Source organism: Tursiops truncatus, chromosome 9 (genome assembly GCF_011762595.2).
Source record: "Tursiops truncatus isolate mTurTru1 chromosome 9, mTurTru1.mat.Y, whole genome shotgun sequence".
Lineage (NCBI taxonomy): Eukaryota > Metazoa > Chordata > Mammalia > Artiodactyla > Delphinidae > Tursiops > Tursiops truncatus.
The window spans coordinates 72,322,531-72,343,189 of record NC_047042.1 but is presented as its reverse complement, the minus strand read 5'-3'; the positions used below and the strand labels follow the sequence as shown (position 1 = coordinate 72,343,189).

Here is a 20,659-nt window from a genome sequence, read left to right as displayed (position 1 = left end):
GCTCCTCCACAAGTGGATTTCCCATCTCTGTGGTTGTTACCATCATCCTTCCAGTTGGCGGGGCTGGGGCTTCGGAGCTGTCCTTGACTCCTCCCTGTCCTTCTATCCCACTGTGATAGGTCTTTTAGACTCTGTATTTGCAGTGTTTCTTCTATTTATCCATCCACTCACCTAAGAAAACAGTGAAAATAACTTCTGCTATCAGAGAAGACATTTCAATATCACAGTCACTCTGGGATCATTTCCATTGTCTTCTCTTGGGGACAGGTCTTCATTATTTTATTTTATTTTTAAAGATTTAATTTTATTTATTTTGGGCTGCATTGTGTCTTCGTTGCTGCATGCGGGCTTTCTCTAGTTGCGGTGAGCGGGGGCTACTCTTCATTGCAGTGCATGGGCTTCTCATCGCGGTGGCTTCTCTTGTGGAGCATAGGCTCTAGGCACACGGGCTTCAGTAGTTGTAGCACACGGGCTCAGTAGTTGTGGTGTGCGGGCTCTAGAGCATAGGCTCAGTTGTTGTGGCTCATGGGCTTTGTTGCTCTGTGCCGTGTGGGATCTTCCCAGACCGGGGAATGAACCCATGTCCCCTGCATTGGCAGGCGGATTCTTAACCACTGCGCCATCAGGGAAGTCCCCTTCATTACTTTAATTTCTGTTTACTTATCTATCTCTTCCATGAGACTATGGAGAATTGAGAGCAGAAGTCTTGCCTTGTTCACCCCCAGTTCCCCAGCATCCCAATATAACACATGACCTAGTCAAGGGATGTTTGTAAAATGAGTAAAAAGTCTGCTTTATTTATCTGTATTAGTTAGGAAAGGTTAACTCCTATGACAAACAAACCTAATCTCAGTGGCTTAAAACAGTAAAAGCTTGTTTCTTGCTCACATATGTTCCAGTATGCATGTCCAAGGGCCTTCTTTGTTTCTTGGCTCCACCATCTTCTAGGGGATCTTGAGTTTTAATGGCCAAGCCTAGAAGGGGACTGCTTTACTTTTGTTCATGTTCTATTGGACAAAACTGCATACTAAAGCTTGTGAGCCACTGAGTTAGAATGAGGGTGAGAGGGTGAGACTATCAACAGGAGGGCTTGAAAGGAACTTACAATATCCCTGATGAGAAACAATGAGGTTATCCACTAAAGTGTTGGTTATGGTCTTGGAGAGACAGGCACAGACAGACTGAAATGTGTTTCAGATGGCCAGATAAGTCAGCATGGTAGGGGCACCAAGGAACAAGTTATAGGTTGAGAGAGAGAGAGAAATCAAGAGAGTGTGAGGGAGCTTGACAGGGGAAGTAACAATGTCCTGCAGCTTGAAAATGGATTGGGTAGAGTGAGCTGGTGGGGGGAGCAAGCCAAGCAAAATCTAGTAATGTCACCCCAAGGACTTCACAGTGTCTCTGACTCCATGTCATCTCTCGCCACGTAAGTGGCATCCTGCCTAAGAAAGGTGCCCCCAAATGATGCCCCTGGCTCATCTCACAGGCCAACAGAAACCCCAAGCTTCAGAACTAAACAGCTGCCTGGGCATCTCATACCTTCCAGCTAAAGACTCTGAACTCTAAACCATCATTCACCTTACTGGTTTTTGTCATTCGCCTACTCAACGGCCATTTCTTCTCTTCCTCTATCAGAACATTAATTTTCTTCTGGGTGGCCATATGCCCAGCTCTCATGGTATGAATTATGACTGGATAACTCAACCATAGCTACTATTTTCCTTTTCTTCAGATGGGGACGAGCATGTGAACTAGTTTTAGCCAATGAAATGGAGAAGTTATGTAGGTCTGCTGGTGCCTCCTGGGAAAGATTTATCTCCTTGTTAAGAAAGTAAAACCTTTTGCCGTTGCTCTGCTTTGTATCTTGGATGCTGTTATGTGAGGGAGTGGTGCTTGAATGAAAGGACAAACCTGAGAATGGAATGCAACACATAGAGGATAGCAGAGCACAGAGATTAAAAAGAGCTTGTTCTGAGCCAAATTTGGGCTAGCCTATGTCTTTAAGCTACTCTTAACTGTGTTACTTACAACCAAAAGCATTCCTAATTGATTACTTCTCCTCCTCTAGCAAACTAGCCTTGGTATGCCCCTCAGTCCCGTTTGCCCCAGGTATCTAGATTTTTTTTGGCCTCGTTTGGAAACCTGATATCCATTCTACTTTGCAAATCCCCTAATTTGGCTCTATCCCTTCCTATACTCCCTAAATTTACCTCTATGCTCAACTTCTGTGAACTGCAAACTCCCTTGTACTCTCAACAGCTTCATCTTGCTCCAACTGACTCCTGGTTTTCCTTCCAGACCTTTCAAGTAGAGGCCAGTTACTTTTCCTCCCATATGGGCATTCCACAATGCCAGTGGGGTAGGTATCGTCCTCGTTCTCCATTGTTATTTCCACTAATTCCTTTTTGTTTCCTCACAATCACAGCTCTTTGAGGCATATCTAGTATGTGGCCACAGACTTTACCACCCATTTCTACCCTTAGATGCCATCTTCTATCAAATTCCAGGACACTCCTTCATGGGTTTTTTGTTTTTTGTTTTAAATGACTTTAGCCTCTGGCTCACTCTTCTCTCCACTGATTTCCCTGTTTTTATTCTTGGTGACTTCAATATATTCATAGATGTCCAACCCACACTTGGGCCTATTATTTCCTAGACTCCTCAAATCCAACAATCTTGTCCTCTGTCCTACTCAGTGTAACTGTGAGGAGGAGAGGATCAGTGGGACTTAGCCAGAAGGTCTCTAGACTCCTGACCCCAGCCCGCCTTTGAACTATACCATGTTGCCTTCACAGTTAGTCACTACTTATGGGGACATCAACTCGAATGTCTCTGCATTCAATAATGGCTGGCTCTAGTAAAGGTACCCCAGGGTATAGGTTGGTTTTGCTATTTGTCTGAAGGTCGAGATATCCTGGGGGGAAGTATCATTGAAGAAAAATCAATAGCATCCTTCAAAAATGTCAGCATAAAATGCCATTGAAAACAATATAAAAGGTTAATGATACCTTGCTTTGAGGGTTTCAAAATACATTATCAGATTAAATAGAAGCTACAATGACATGTTGTCCCCGTGAAGAGACAAAATAATTAGCTAAAGCTATTTAAACATGTAGTAAATATATGAAAAAAAATCTATTAATCAAGCCAGAATGTGTTTCAGGTTGTTTGATCAAAACACACCCATGTACCCCTTTCATATATGTGAATATTCAGTACAGTCGTCAGAGTTGTCATTGAACACTTCAATCGGGAGACGTCAGGGAGGGGCAGGGCATATCTAGTAAGAATTTGTGGTAAAGTGCTATTTTATGGAGACATTGATGGAGTCATAAGTTTTCCAAGGAATTAAGTGAATAGCCAGAAGACAAGTTCAGATATGCCAGGGCATCTTGAGACAGAGGCTTAATGCTGATCTTGGGCTGTGGTGTCTCTTTGGTAACCATGGTGAAGCTGGATGAGCTTAAACACTGCATGTTGAAAATTCCTTAAGAATGAGTCAATAATGAATTTCTTGCCTTTGGTGAAATTGGGCTGAAATACTTCAAAGTCAGATTTGGAAACCTGTGCTTGAAGACTTCAGAGTCACAGAAGTTTCAGATAGAGTTCATTAAAGGAAAAACAACCCTCATCCCCTCATTTCCAAAAAAATTTTTAAAAAATAAAAAAAGATACCATACCAAAAAGTATGATGACTAGAGTCTCTTTGAGTAACTTGTATTTCTTAAAGGGATTGGATAACCAAATCCACTGATTTCTCAAAATTACAACTGTATTCAAAGGTTAAGAGCAAAATCCTTCTGCTTAGAGATGAATAGGCTATGTGCAGATTCTGTGAATGAGTTCATGATTAGTCATTCTAACATGTCTGATTCTTCCAATAAGGATGATAAATGTATTACTTCAATATACTTTAGCAACTGATGTGTCAAAATCTTCTTTTGAACTTCCTGAGTCTCAGGAAAGAAATATCTCCCTTCTCTTTCCTCATCCAACATTGTTATTCTCAAGTACCCACGGCTGAACAGGGGAATAAGAGAATCAGAAGTCATCATTATACCTTTTAATATCCAAGATGTTGGCTTCTGCAGAAGGGAAAAAGGCATTTCTTTTCTTACTGTCTGTGGTGCCTTTATCGTGGTTCATATTCTGGTATTCTTTTCCTCCCTGTCTAGTCCCTTTCAGGGTAAGGGTCTCTCAACTGCTAACTACATAGACATGTTAGTCAAATGCCTGCTATATTGAGTACAAAAAATGGATAAGCTATATGTATCTGAAAAATAGAACGTAAATGAGATTTGGATGATAGAAATTTCTATTTATTGACCCCATAAGAAATAAGTAGACCAAAAGTTTATTCTTCATTATCTATTTTTGAAGAAAAAAATGCACACATTCAGATAGAAATATTTATTACTTTCCTATCTTTTCCCCATTGCAAAGGAAGGATTTAACTCTGGCGCCAGTACCAAGTAAGCCATTATCTAGAATTGAGGTCAATGCAGAATATAAAATGATGGTGGAACGTGAGGCGGTGAACATATCCTAAGGGCTAGAGGAAAAATAAAAATTATAGAATCTAGTAACCATCTTACACTCTTGTTAAGTGCTTATAGGACAAAGTATTTGAAAAACCCCTTTAAAAAAAAATCTGATTAACAATTAAAAATGGTGCACATTCTCTTGCATTACATTTCATTACAGTTCATTCTGTTGTATTAGAAAGCCAAACTAAAACTTAGTCAGGGTAATGAGTCAAAACAAGTGGTTCTGTATTTCTCAGGCAAAGTAGTTTATTCTTTTAGGAAATGCCTAATAGACACGCAATCAGTGTCTCAGGTAGTAAGTGATGGATTTAGTCAAATTTCTTGAGCCTCTACATCTCCAAAACAGCCTGATTCAATCTCAGCCGCAGGAGAGTGCAGGCTGCGCAGGCAGACATGTGGAGTAGGCCTGTTAGCATGCAAAGAAATTTTTTCAATTTATTCCCACTTAGCCATGTGTGGGAAAATTAAGTTGTTCAACTTCATGGAAAAGATGGAAATATATCTGTTGCCATTTGAGATAAGGGTAAAAGAGAGAAAGCATAAAGTGATATTTATAGACAATGATGGATATCTGTGATATCTGTGATTGTATGCAGGATTAGAGTACTTCTTAGATAAGGTGATGTGTTCAAGACACTCTTTTCATGGCTGGGGAAGGCATAGTGCAGAGGGAATAAGTGCAGATATCTGTATGTTAGTGAGTGTGGGGTAGGGTGGGCCGGGGGAGCTGGCTGTGGAATTTAGGAGAAGCGCTATTAGCCAAACAGACATGAGCTGAAAAAAATAAAAATCAAATTATTCTGGGTATGTATCAGAGAAAAGTGCTACTCCTGCTATGACAAATGCTTCAGACTAAGAAGAAAAGAAATCTCATGACCTGCTAATATTAGGAAGAATGAAGTTAAAACTATTCCACATTTGCTTCCCTTTTCACAATAGGCTGCCATGAAAAAATTCTTAGAAAACCAGAGTTGCAATTTGAGTATAAGAGTAATACTTGTTAGACTTACCTCAAGAAAATACAGCTTTCCCAAACTTCAATTAAAATGACATTTTTTTTCCTGAAAGAAAAAACTCGTGCATGACTTGAAAACCAACAATTTAAATGCTTTCATTTATTATAAAGTTTCATAAAATTTATCCCTTCACCATAATGAAAAGCCTAGTTTCTGTCCTGTTTTGTCAGAAGTAGCCTTTATGTGGGGGATTATTTTTTTATGCTTGGAAACACCGCCCCCTGCTGTAACAAATGCTTAATTGCAGAAGGATTTTTTTGCTCTGAAATGAAAAGGATATGAAGAATAAAGATACAAGTACTAAAGTGAAAGAGACTTTATTTTGAATAATAATATACATATCATTCATTCCATTTAATTTTCATAGTGCATAGCTATGTATGGAAGTAGATAAGGCAGAATTAACATTAGAAATATCTAAGGATGGAAGTATACAGGCAAAGAAGGCATTTGATATATACCCATGAAAAGGCATCATAGGACAGTATCCATTAGAAAAGAAAGAAAACCATGCAAAAAGTCTATCCAAACCACAGCAGGCAAGTGCAAACAATACAAGTTATAGTTTCTTGGATACAAAAAGTATGCATGTTCTTTGGATTGAAAGCATAATATAAAGGAGTGGCTTGGCTTTTACGTCCAAGCCAAAAATCATCTATAGAATTAAAAAGTGTGGATGCCACATGTGACAATAAAATATTCAAGGCCACAGATGGAGGTCATCAGCTTACAAAGAGAATACTGAGAGGCAGAGCAAATAAAAAAAATAGAGATATGCGATAAAGCCACCTCTGCCTAAGTTAGGAAATAGCAAATGCATAGGCATTAAAATGATAACGGCTCTTCATACTATGCTGCATTTCTATTTTCTCTGTCAAAAGAATTCATTGTGTATCGCTACAAAATTCAGTGAATATGATGAGGCAATAAACGTAGAACCTTGGCATTAGGGCAAGTTTAATTTCCTTTTCATTTTATACAAGAAGTGAAAAAGAATATAGAACATGAAATGCTCATCTTTCCATTCAAATACTAACTTTTAAATGTTTCATATATGCTGTGTTTGGCACAAAAGGGGCAGGAATATGAAGAATGATTAAACCCAAGCTTCCAACTCAAAAGATTTTACATCTGGAAAGCCAAGAAAAGGTAAAACTCTTTACCATTTTTAAAATCAAATGCTTAAAGCAGGTTTTAAAAATTGATATGAAAAATTTGATAAGGAAAAACATCAAAGAAAGATACTGAACAAAATCTCCTGGTTTCCTTTATAGTTTCTTTTCTTCCTTTTGTTTTTCTAAATTGCATTTTACAGTAGAAATGCAGACCACTCTGGTTAGCTATGGCTCAATATTGCTTGGTACCCTCCTCTTAAGACATCATCTTCTTACACTCCACTGAACAGAAAACCATCCCTTCTACTGGCATGAACTTCTGCCCAATGAGACACTTGCTGCAGCAGGAGCACAGAAAGCACTCTGTGGACGCGTGCCAGCTGAAGTTGTTATAGGTCACCCGCTGCACTTCAGGATCAATGGCATTGTGGCATCCTTGACATACCTGTTAAGTCAATTATACAAAGAAGAGAAGAAGATGAGAGATCGAACTGTGATGGTAACATTTTCATGTTAGAACAAACTCAGCGCATTGCTTCAGATGGCAGATTAAACTGAGAATGACAACCTCAGAGATACACAACTGAGAATGACCTTCTTCTCGTTCACCTTCATAGCCAACAATTGTTAATGGGGGTCTATATGTGGAACACTGTGAGAAATAACAGTTGAAGTCCAAACAGGACTCAGTGCTTGTAAGATATCCCCACGGCAAAAAGTCTTGACAGCAAGTTCCAAAGCAGTGTGTTTGGTTCTAGTGTATTCTATTAGATTGTACATTAGCAATTATAAAAAAAAGTTTTATGATTTTTCCTATACTACCAAATGCTGACAAGGATGTGGAACAATAAGAACTCTCATTCATTGCTGGTGGAAATGCAAAATGGTTCAGCTAATTTGGATGACAGTTTGGCAGTTTCTTAAAATTAAACTTACTCTTATCATACAATCCAACAATCATGCTCCTTGGTATTTACCCAAATGAGTTGAAAACTTACGTCCACACGAAAAACTGCACCTGGATGCTTTATTTGTAATTGCCACAACTTGGAAGATGTCCATCAGTGGGTAAATGGATAAATAAACTATGGTACATTCATACGATTCAGAGCTAAAAAGAAATGAACTGTCAAGCCTTGGAGGAACCTTAAATGCACATTACTAAGTTAAAGAAGCCAATCTGGGAAGGCTACATACTGTATGATTCCAACTATATGACACTCTAGCAAAGGCAAAACTATGGAGAAAATAAAAAGATCAGTGGTTGCCAGGGGTAGGGAGTAGGGGACAGGGAGGTAGGAGAGATGAACAGGCAAAGCACAGAGGGCTTATAGGCCAGTGAAAATATTCTGTATGATACTGCAATGATGGATATATGTCATCTGTCCATTCTATACATTTGTCCAAACCCATGGAATACACATCAACAGTGAACCCTAAGGTAAACTGTGGACTTTGGGTGATTATGATTTATGTCCATGTAGATTCACCCTTGTTAAAAAACGTACCACTCTGGTGAGTGATGTGGATAATGCTCAAGGCGATGCATGTGAGGGGAGTAGGGGGGATATGGGAAATCTCTGTATCTCCTTCACAATTTTGTTGTAAACCTAAAACTGCTCTAAAATATAGGCTTAAAAAAAAGAGATTTTTCGTCACTCACTAAAGCTTTGAAGTGGTAATTTTACCAGTCTTACCTATGACAAATGAGATTATTAATACCACTAATTTCTACACAGTAGTAGATGAAAATCATGTTCAAAGTAATTAAGGACTCAGTCAAAAAATACTGACAGTGTTTGAGAATAATTAGTTTGCACTAAAAATATAACTTGTAGTTAACTGGCTTCTGTCATGTCATAATTTATGTATAATCTAATATCATGGAACATTAACACTTACATTCCATATACCATTCAGTGTACATGTATGTTATGTACAAATAAACATGACATACACACATCCACAAACACACATAATTTTCTTCTTTAGTTGGACATGTATAGAAAGAAAATGAATGAGTAACTGGCAATATTACAGCAGAAAACAAAACTACCCAGTTGAGAGCTCCAAAACACTAGATAGTTCATATGCCTTCTTGTTTATATATATTATAAATCAATGTGTCTAAAGTTTTTGTTTTAAATATTTTATAACAAATGAAGAAACCCACAAGATTGTCCAGCATTACATCAAAGTGACTAATCTTCCACACCCTTGGTCTCTTAATGTGATTGTCAGGAATTCCTGAGAGATGCGGGTGGGTGGGTTGAGGAAGGTCATTTAGCCTAAGCCTTCTTACTTGAAAAGACCTGAAAGTGTGGCTGCCACTCAGTGGGTGAACTGGCTTAGGGTGTGAAGTGAGGCCTTGTTATAAATATTCACTTCAGACCCGCAATATACTTTCCATATTTTTTAGAACTACAAGACTTCTAATTACAGAGATTGTAGCTCCTTAATTCACAGGTTATTTCAACCCAATCTTCCCTGAGAAGCAAGGGAGATACTCTCTTTGCATTATCAATCCACTATTCCTGAATACAACAAAAATGAGTGTTTTGATTACAAACATACTCCTAATTTGTAGCTGCACCATCAAGCAATTGCTTTTGTGTATATTCATTTTTTATAGCTTTGTAATTTATTTAGAATGTTGCCCTTTGTTGTTTTCTATATTTCATATTATTTTTTCAATATTTTAAAACTTGTTTGTGTACAATAGAAGCATTTCACACTCAAGTTTTTATTCCCTTGATCTTAGACCATGATCTACCTTCTTTATCTCAGCCCTCTCATGTTTGTAGATCTTTTTATAATTTTTCAAAACTCACATTTTCATTTGTAATTAAAAAAAAGTGATAACTACTGTTCAACTGCACATAAAACTAAGGAAATTGTTTTGGTAAAAAAAAAATAATTAGCACACTGAATGGTATAGGAATTTAGGGTTTGTTGTGGTCTTCATGAAATTTAGTTTTATTAATAATTTGATTGCCGTTCATCCCAAAGTCTGACATGATCCCAGGTAAAAACTACCAATCCCTCATTCTTCATAGATCTGAAAGCTGCCCAGGTCCCAACCAAAGGTCTGGAGACTCCAGGACCAGTCAGGGAGATGATGTACTTCACCACTTTCTGCTTGGCATTAGATTTTTCCTGCATTCTTTTTTTTTTTTTTTTTTTTTTTGCGGTACGTGGGCCTCTTAACTGTTGTGCCCTCTCCCGTTGCGGAGCACAGGCTCCAGACGCGCAGGCTCAGTGGCCATGGTTCGTGGGCCTAGCCGCTCCGCAGCATGTGGGATCTTCCCGGACCGGGGCACAAACCCGTGTCCCCTGCATCGGCAGGCGGACTCTCAACCACTGCGCCACCACGGAAGCCCTTTCCTGGATTCTTAATTAAACCACTAATAATTCAATAAGTTCTTATTTCCTTCAATCCCTCCTACTTTTTATTTATTTGTATACACAATATAAAATTAATAATGACACTTGTAATGTGCTCTCTAGCAGGAGGATCCTGTGAAATCTCAGAGATGTGAATTCTGGGGGTGGCCATTTGAGACTAGAATTCCAGAGACTATGAAGAGACAAACTAAGTTATTTCTCATTTTCCTCCTTCCACGTTAATTTTTTCCTCAGAAAAGCCCTGTTTTGAATTGGGTTCTTGGCTTCAGGTCTAAAAATAATTTGTATACTCACTCCTTTTTTTTTTTCTTTTTAAGATTAAAAGATCTAAGCAGATCAATTCCCTGAACTAGATAATCTTCCAATTTTTATATCATTTAGCATGTTGCATGGGTACCTCTCTTTGCTATCAGCTAAGGTTTATTCAGGTGATGGATAGATATGTTCATTTTAATATTAAGCAAATGGCAATAGTGTATCTTACTGAGAAAGTAAACCTTCTAAAAGAAATCATGCCATATTATAAAGCTAAATAATTTAGAGATTCTCATTCTCTTTTTAATCATATCTGTGGTTATTCCTCTCCAATGATTATTGCAATGCAATGGAAAGAAGCTTGTAACAATAAAGGAGCTTCATCTGTTTACAGCTTTGTTCTATAAATATCTGAGTACCTACTGTGTTGTTCTAGTGTTGGAAATAGAACAGGAAAAAAGCAGACAAAATCCCTGCCCTCATGGAGTTTACATTCTATTCCTTGAAACCAAGGTAACATACCTGTAATGTGTAAAATGCACATTATGATAATCTTCTTCTGTAGAGAAATTGTTGCAACAACATTTAGAGAAGCGTTTTTTTTTTAGCTAAATGACGTATCAGGCCATATGATGATTCAACATCTTATCCTCAGGTATAAGGAAGGTCCATGTTGACCCCCAAAGCAAATGAGAAATGTTAAAACACAAGTCAGTCACTCAAACATTTCCTAAGTACGAACACTGAGGGTGTGAAAATAAAGAGGCAAGCTCTATCCTCCAGCTGTTTACAGTCTGGTGGAAGAGACAGATGAATGATATTAACAATTACACACACGTGGGCAAGCATACACAGAGTCCTGTGGGAAGAGAGGCATCCAGCCTAGCCAGAGAGAAAGGGGTGGAGCTTGGGGTAGGGAATCAGGAAAGGTGTTCTGGAAAAAAGTTAAGCCTAAACTGCGTCTGGAGGAATGTGCAGGCACAGTCAAGTAAAACAGGGAGGGAATTCCCTGGCGGTCTAGTGATTAGGACCCAGCGCTTTCACTGCCGCCGGGGATCTGGGTTTGATTCCTGGTTGGGGAACTAAGATCCGACAAGCTGTGTGGCGTGGCCAAAAAAAAAAATTATAAATAAATAAGTTAAAAAAACAACAGGGACTAGGAGGACATATCAGACAAAGGAATTAGTGTGAGCAGAAGACAAAGCACAGTGTATAAACTATGAAATGCAGGTAACTTGGGAAATGTATGATTTGGGTTAGATAACTAGTAGAAATGGCTGGACAGATAAGAAGGGGCTGGATCTATTAAGCAAAGGCTTAATGATCAGATTTTCATTTTAGAAAGATTATCTTCCATCTTTATGGAAGGTGGCTTTGAACAAGAAGAATGGAAGTGGGGAGGCCAAATTTGAGGTCACTACAATAATCCAAACAACAAAAAAATAAAGATCTGAAGTAGAGTAGTTGTAACTGTGAGAGTCTGAGATATATCGATGAGGCAGAGTTGATAGAAGATGACAGCTGATAGATTATATCTGGGGGCAGTGGGTAAAGGTTGAAAACTGGCACTGACACCAAAACTTCTTACCGTATTTTTATTGTATCATACTCCGAGAACTATACATAATAAATATGTCATTTTATTCCTTAGCTAGGAGTCTCCTCTACTTGATAGCTCAGGGAGATCTTTAACTAGTACTTATTTATCTGCATATAAAGTAAACATCTATCCTTTTAATACCCCCTGGGTTATAAGCTTTACCACATATGGCCAACTCTTTCTTTATCTACTCTTTATTTAATTTATCTATCTCTGGGCAATCATTCAACAGAAGCTCTGTGTAAGCAGGGTGTGTGTGTGTGTGTGTGTGTGTGTGTGTATATATATATATATATATATATATATATATATATGTACTTTCACATTAAATATTTGAATGTTTGGCTCATGCAAATAAATATAAATATGCAAGTCAAATTTTGTTATATATATAAATTCAATGAGAGTTTAAGAAATAGGCACTGTACAATCTACAGGTAGCAAAAACAAAGCCACAGTGGGTGATCTGGTAACAAGAACAGAAATATAAACATTAAAATAGAACTAAAGCAATATGAAAAGCCCCTAAATACCTTAATTTAAGTGAAATCTGATCTGTATGATGAGAATCAATCAATCTCACTCCCATTAAGGAACTTTTTTTTGGCGGGGATTTGATTATCAAGTAGCAGTTTATAGTGTAAACTGCACAGGTAGAATCTTGAGGTGGTTCATCCTAGTCAGTGCATGTATTGTTTTGAATTACCTGGATTTTAACACCCTACGGTAGGAATCACGTGTTTCCTACTTAAGAGTAGTGCTTTCTGTTTCTCCTTTGTAGGAGGCTTAAATAAGGCAGGTCAAGGCTACCACATCCCAAGATGTCTCTTACCACAGCATGGTTCTTCACATAGCAGGGCTTGCACACGGGCTTGTCATTGACCATCACGTATATTTCCCCAGCTAGGATGTTGTCACAGTCAAAGCAGCAGAAGTGTTTCAGATGCCAGTTCTGGTTTTCTGCCTGGGTATACTCATTGCTGAATATTAGCTGGGAAGAGGATAAAAATAAGATCAATCATGTTTTTTCCTTTTTACTACAAATAACCAAGCTAGGTTCTTTAGATCAATAAGGGATTTAGATCCACAAGGAATATCAGTCAACTTTTTGGGGTGTGAAGTCTGAAAACAACCGAAAGCTTGAACTTGGGTGATTATTTAGTTTAGTTCAAATCAATCTTTTACGTTTCTGGACAGTATTTCATTAGGTAACTCAGTTAACATGGACACTCAGAATGACTGAAATTAAAAGTTTTTTTCATTCAACTTCTTTGGATATAAATAAAGCAACTAATGCTTGGTTAATTCATCTTACCTTCTCGCTAAGGGTGGCCTGGTTACCATGGTGGAGAAACCATAGATGGGTGCAAAAAGGAGCCTGCATTTAGGTGGCCCCAGAGAACATACCTCATCACAGCCAGCACACCGGGGTTTCTCACTGTCACAGTAATGTCTGCCACAGTACAGCTTGCCATTCTTCCAGAAATAAATCATGTCAACCAGGAGTTCATGGCACGTACTGCAGACGAAACAAGCTGGGTGCCACAGTTTATCGTAGCCGGCCCTTTCAGCATAGATGGCTGGGTCTCCTTCCTTCATACTCAGTTTGCAGCAGTAGCAGGACTGAAAGCGAAACCAGCCAAAACAATCTAGTCATCCTAAGACTGGCATTTCTCATCAACAGTTTTAGTAGGAATTCAGAGAAACCACTTTCAAGAGAAATAATTTCTACTGAAATCAGTAATTTGTCCATGTAGGCAATATGGTGTTAGTATTTGTGAAAAGGAATCTCTAGGCTTTCTCCAGCTTCCCCAAACCTAATTCTTGCACCCTATGTGTAACAGAGCACTGTTTTCTGAATTAAAGCTGCTTATGGAAAAAGGCTAATAGTAATTTTCACTTCAATTTTAGTAGTTCTCTCAAAAATGACTACTTTAGAAATTATTGTACTTTCTTCTTCTTTTTTTTAACACAGGACTAAGCCTTGTTGGTTGATGTGCTAACGGGATCTGTGAGAAACACATTACAGTAAGTTTAGTTCTTATTTTTTGTTCATCTGTGTCACAATTTGCTTTTACTTTCAAGGCATTAAAAAAAAGACTTCAATATCCCTCTCTAGAGAGACTTTTTAAACGTATGATTGACCATATATCCACATAAATTTAAGTTTGAATTTTAGGCATGTTCTCACAAGCAAAACTGAATTAACCTAAGCATGTATTATTCTTATTTATGGGAAGAGATAGACAATTAACATCAAAATTATGTTTAGAAACAGACTCTAGATTGTATGTTGTATTCCAGCACGACACCAATGCTAACTGCTATGTATACATAAAACTCACAATTATCTTCGGCAACAGATAATCAGAAAACCTGGCTTTAGACCAAGGCTTCAAACATGGTAGATAATTCTCTAAAATAAGCCTAAACTGAATTATAATTCAATTTATTTCCCTCATCTACTCCCTTTTGGAAACAGAGTAACTGTATTCCTCCCCGTCGGCCCCGCCCCCCCCACCAGCCATTCAAAGAAATGGAATGAACCTGTAAAATATACCAATTGGCCCAACATGGTGACTGTTATCACTTACATACTGAGTTCTTTTGTGTTCGGCTGATTTGTCCTCCATGGCCCCTACCGCTGTCGTGGTGCTTCTATCCCCTCCAGGAATGTATGTTTTATTGGGCCCTTGAGCGTTCATGTCACAGGGTAGTTTGACATCTCCTACTCCCAGAGCCTCGCTCTTATATTTCTTCACAAACTGCTCCATCTCCTTCACCTCTTTGGGAGACAACTCATGGCACTTTGAAGGGTCCTGGTCATGAGCAGGGAGTTGCTTTGCCAACTGCTTCTTCCGGTACTGCGCCCCCTCTGAGCCTGCCACTGGCTGCTTCTCTTTGGGCAGCATCTGCATGTACTGCCTGGCCTAGACCACAAGGAGACCGGTGTTAACTGGGAGATGCCTTGGCCATCATATAAATGATATTTTACAACACTCATTAGAATCAAAATACTGAAGAAAGAAGTCAGTTTTATCCATTACTAACAATTGATCTTCATAATATTAATATCTTGAGATGTTAAGACGTTAAAAATGGTACAATAAATAGATTGAGGTCAGTAAAAATGAACACATTTTTCTTCATGAAATTAAAGCTTTTCTCTTTTCCAGTTTCTTTTAATGTTTACATGTGCTAAAATCACTTTGCTGTACACCTGAAACTAACACAACATTGTAAATCAACTATACTCCAATAAAAATTTTAAAAAACAAACCAAAAGGGCTTCCCTGGTGGCGCAGTGGTTGAGAGTCCGCCTGCCAATGCAGGGCACTCGGGTTCGTGCCCCAGTCCAGGAAGATCCCACATGCCGCGGAGCGGCTGGACCCGTGAGCCATGGCCGCTGAGCCTGCGCGTCCGGAGCCTGTGCTCCGCAACGGGAGAGGCCACAACAGTGAGAGGCCCGCGTACCACAAAAAAAACCCCAAAAAAACCAAAAAAACACAACTGTATAGTTGCAAGAGAATACAGTTTTTTAGGCAGCATGTTTAGAATGGTCTAAGGATCATCAGTATTTTCATCACTATAAGAAAATGATATCACAAGATTCACTCTTATGATTTAACTAACCTTCTTAAAAGATTTCCAAATGTCTCCTCTAGTTGTTGTATTAGTGGAAGTACCTTGACACAAAATTGCATTTTTTTGCCTTACATAGTAAAAGAAATATAGTGTTGAACATCTTTTGAATTATAAAAAATGAAAGAAAATTCTATTCTTTATTCTTAACTATCTTAAGAGAAATCTTCTCAAGAGTAACATAGAAGTTACTAGATTTATACAAAACATCTGTTTTTCATTTAATTATTGAAAATGTCAGACCATTTCTTTGAATAAGTTAACACAGATTATCTAGGTAGTCAAAAATTCTATGAGGTATCTAATCTTACTTTCAAAAGACCAATAGGAGTTGTAAGTCAAAGTAATGGGGACCCCAGAAAAATAATAGACCTGAGGTCGATTAGGGTCACTAAAGGAATTGCCCTAAATAAGTAGCCCATGAACTTTAATACCAGGACTTCCCATCCCCTTATTATTTACCAATGCCTGATTCTGGACAGGAGGAGCCCATTCATAGGTAACTGTGTTGATGGAGACATTCTTCTTGGCAGCAACTGGATTGGTCAGTATCATAACATTGCGTTTATACATGGGAATTCCATCTGATTTTAGCTTTGCAATCAGGGTGGTATACTTGGTGTCTTCAAAAAGTTTCCCCACTTTTCGATCCTCTTCATTGCTCAAGAGGACATCATGCTCTTCTTGGCCACACTTGCAGTTACGACATATTTTTCTATAATTTTGGAGATAAGTAGGCAATGATTAATTAGATCTAATCAGTCATACATATATAGTTCAAAATATAATTTTACAAATATTCCACATAATGGTATGCAAAGTCAAGTCTTGGGGAGGGTGAGGAGATTACAAGTAGCCATCCATAAATTTAAACAAGGAAACATATAAATGCATCTTCGCTTTATAAGACTTTGAAAAAAGTTAGGTTTTGATTAAAAAGTGCATGCTCAAGGGGGCATGTCTGAGGATAACCCCATCTGGTATTCCTCATTCTCTCAACCAGATATATAAATAAAACAAAATCACCAAAAAACTATCAGAGTAAGCAGTTTCATATTTTACTGCATGATAACAGCCATTGCCCATGGGTTTTTGTTTTTGTTTTTGTCCCTAAGTGAGAGAGAAGGAGGTTGATATATCCTTTTCTGATCAAGGATGGTAATCCAAGATTTAGGTTTAGCTTTTATCATTTCCTTTCTGTCCCCTTTCCAATTTCCTTTCCTCTCTTTTCTCATGTTCTATTTCCTTTCTCCTTTCTCTTTCCTTCCCTTTCCTTCCCCCTTCTTTTATTTCTTCAAACACGTAGTGATCACCTATCATGCGCTCCCTCATGTATAAGAAGACAGATAAAGTCTCTGGCCTTCTTATAGTTGAAGGACACCAACTCCCTTCCCCAGACTGGTCTGGCATGTAATCTTTCATTCATGCAATGTATATGAGTGTCCATGTGCCAAGCAATGAACTTGATAGTAGGACATAATAGTGAAAAAATTAGGCCCAGTCTCTGACATTCTAGAACTTGCCACCTGGTGGGGAGACAGATATTAAACAAATACACACACATACACACACACACACACACACACACACACACACACACACACACACACACACACACACACACACACACACACACCCTATAATTGCATTTGTGATAAGAAAGAAAAGTACAGGATACTTTGAGAGGGTATAATTTTTTTATTTTTTTAATTTTAATTTATTTATTTATTTTTTTGCGGTACGCGGGCCTCTCACTGTTGTGGCCTCTCCCGTTGAGGAGCACAGGCTCTGGACATGCAGGCTCAGCAGCCATGGCTCACAGGCCCAGCCGCTCCGCGGCATGTGGGATCTTCCCATGCAGGGCATGAGCCCGTGTGCCCTGCATCGGCAGGCGGACTCAACCACTGAGCCACCAGAGAAGCCCGAGAGGGTATAATTTTGACTTAGAACTGGTAAGGAGAGGACTTCATAAGAACGTTACTCCATAAGAAAGTGACATTTACGTTGAGATCTGAAGGATGTGTAAAACAGGTGTGAATTGTGTATGTGTGTGTATTTGAGAAGAGGTAATGAAAGGAGAAGAAAAGCCTCCAGACATTCTGGGTAGAAAGAGTATTTGTGGTGGTCCTGAATTAGGAAAGAGATTGTGCCCTTAGGTCCCATGATCAGATAAGTCTGGTATGACTATAGTGAGGTAAGTAAATGGGGTGGTGACAAGGTTGGAGAGGTAGGCAAGCCTGAGATCATGCAGGGGCTTGTAGGGCACATTAAGAAATTTGGCTTTCATTATAAGAGCAATCAGGAAGCACAGAAGGCTTTTAAGTAATGGAATAACATGATTAGATCATTTTCAAAAATTGTAATACTTGTCACATGGAGAATGAATTAGGGGTAGACATAATTGATAGGGAGACCAGTTAACATGTCAATGGTGCATCCAATTTGCAATGGCAAGGTTCTAAATAACAGAGATTCTACTGCTTCTTCGCAAGTGGAATTTACAACTTGGATGGTTATTGTTTTGGCCTGGGTAAGATGTGTAATAGCTTGGACTAGATTATTTGATGTTGGAGATAAAAAGAAAGGAACAAATTTAAGATATCCTTGAATGTGAAACCGACTAAACTTTGTGCATATAGTGATGGTGAAGGGAAGGTCCAGTCTGTTAAAAAATGAACCCAGGTTTCCAGGATGAGTAAGTTGGTGAAAGGAATTAATTTCTTAGATCGTAAAAGCAAAAGAACAGATCTGAGGTATGGGGCAAAAGGTTGGTGAAAGTTATCCAAAACTGAAATAATAAGTTTGAAATGCCTATGAGACAGGGTAAAGATATCAAGTAGATTATAGGATATATAGATCTAGTGTTAAAAACTGTAGCCTGATAGAAAATATAAGTTCGGAAGTCAGGGAGTTAATTGAACAGGTCACTTTCACTTCCTGGGGGAAGAGCAGAGGAAGAAGATGAGGACTCAGGAAGGAGTCTGGTAAAGGAGCAGAAGCTGGAAAAGGTGACAGAGGAAAACAGAGGAGTAGAGAGACTTTGTGGGGTTAAAAACATATACTGGTACTAAAATACAGGGCAATGATAGCATATAAGTTAGAGGGAGGAATCTGAGTTTTAAAAAAACATTCTAATATCCTTATATTGTTCAGGAAGATACTGAAGATATAGATTAACATTAGAGGTTAAACATGTATGTTAAAATATCTAGATAACTAAAGAAAGAAATGTAATTTCTAAACTAAAAGAAAAAGGAATGAAAGTATAACGATGTAATTAGTCAAATAAGAGAGGAGAAAAAAATAAACGGAGGCAATTAGGACATGCAGAAAGCAAAAATTAGATGGTTGATATAACCCAAGTATATCAACAGTCACAATAAATGGACCCATTTCTCCAGCTGAAAGATGAAGGCTTTCAGAAGGATAATACAACAAAATTAAGCAATATGCTGTCTGTAAGAAATGCTTAAAGTTTAAACACACAGAAGGATGAAAGTATAAAGATGCAAAAAGATTAACCAGGTAAATGCCAACAAAATGTAAGTTAGATACCTATACGAATATCATACAATTAATGCTTTTTCCTTTAATGACTAATAAAGAGAGTCACTTCATTGTAACAAACATTTAAAAACACTTCTATGATATAACAATTCTGAACTTAATACAACCTAATAACCTAACTTCAACATATATAAGCAAAAGTAACAGAACTATAAGAAATAAATGAACAAACCCATCATTATGGTGAGACTAAAAAAATTAGAAATGAATATTTGAATAACACAATTATCAAGCTTGATCTAACAGACACATAAAAATATCATATCCAGTGATTGGAGAACATATATTCTTTTAATAAGTATTTGAAACACTTTGAAAATCTAAAAGTCTACTATGCCATAGAGCAAGGCTCAAGAAATGCCCAAGGACACATCATCAACCACATTATCTGAACAGAATGCAATTATGTTAGAAATCATCAGCAAAAATGTAACTACAAAGTACTTTTTTTAAAAAGCCTCTTAAAAAATTCAATGTTGAAAGAAAAAATCACAATAGAAATTAAAACCAAAATCATTTTAGGAAAAAAGAAAGCAAAAATATTACTTCCTGAAACTTGTAGAACACAACTAAAGGGATGCTGAGGAGGAAATTTATAGTTAAGGTATGCTCAAATTAGAAAGAAGAATAAAAATTAATAAGCTAAGTGTTTAATTCAGGAAGTTAGGAAAAATTCAGACTAAACCTAAAGTAAAAAAGAAGGAAAATAAAGATAACAGCGGAAACTGATAAGGTAAATGTTTGCTTCCCGTCAGATATAGGAAAAGGATTCAATACATTTCAACATTTCTTCTGATTACATTTTAAAGTAATTTTAGCTGTAGAAGGGAATTAGGATTTTAGAAAGGGTTTCTGGAAAAAAAACCCACAAGACTCAGCATCCATCACACTTAGTGCATTCATTTTAGGATCTGAAGCAAGAAAGCAACCTTGCCATCGTGACTTCATTCATTTTGTCCTGTGGTTACTAACCAGAGCAGTAAGAAAGTTCGAAGAAATACAAGTCATAAGGATTCATCAGAAAGGAAGAAACTAAACTGTTGTTAACCACACATGCTATGACTGATCATATAAAAATGTATCACCATCATTAAGAGTTTAATAAGTCTTATGGATTTAAAATTAATATAAATCATTGGATTTCTCTACATCAGAAAATTAGCAAAAAACAAAACAACTAAAAAACTCTTTGCCAAATAACACATTATTATATAATTATTGATTTTTGTGTCCTGTTTTCTTAAGGTGAGGTATGCAAACTGAAAACATTAGATCTGATTTATACAGTCCCAGAAAGAGAGAGAAAGAAAGAGACAGAATGTCAGAGATATGAAGGTAGAGAGGCTAAATACTTCCCGTGTGCACACACTGGTCAGAATTCTTTATTTGGTAAGAATTCGCTGAAGAGTTTGCATATTCCAGTTCAGCTATAAAAGACTCTTACATCTGGTTATCTCATACTTCCATCTAGTGGAAAGGAGCATACTATTCTACTACAGTATGTTCTTCATT

General features: G+C 37.7%; 1 protein-coding gene across 3 annotated transcripts in view; it reads right to left on the bottom strand.

Annotated features, from left to right (window-relative positions):
- Positions 1 to 5,864: 5,864 nt before the first annotated feature.
- The window catches only part of TES (testin LIM domain protein), a 47,718-nt gene continuing 32,923 nt past the window's right edge, over positions 5,865 to 20,659 (bottom strand). For all 3 annotated transcript variants that reach the window (XM_073809858.1, XM_004328115.3, XM_019925075.3), the window contains 5 exons: positions 16,043 to 16,295; positions 14,533 to 14,868; positions 13,346 to 13,561; positions 12,771 to 12,929; positions 5,865 to 7,123 (listed from right to left, as the gene is read on the bottom strand). In XM_073809858.1, coding sequence (XP_073665959.1) covers positions 6,935 to 7,123; positions 12,771 to 12,929; positions 13,346 to 13,561; positions 14,533 to 14,868; positions 16,043 to 16,295 — 1,153 coding nt within the window. In that variant the 3' untranslated portion in view covers positions 5,865 to 6,934. The remainder of the gene's footprint in view (positions 7,124 to 12,770; positions 12,930 to 13,345; positions 13,562 to 14,532; positions 14,869 to 16,042; positions 16,296 to 20,659) is intronic.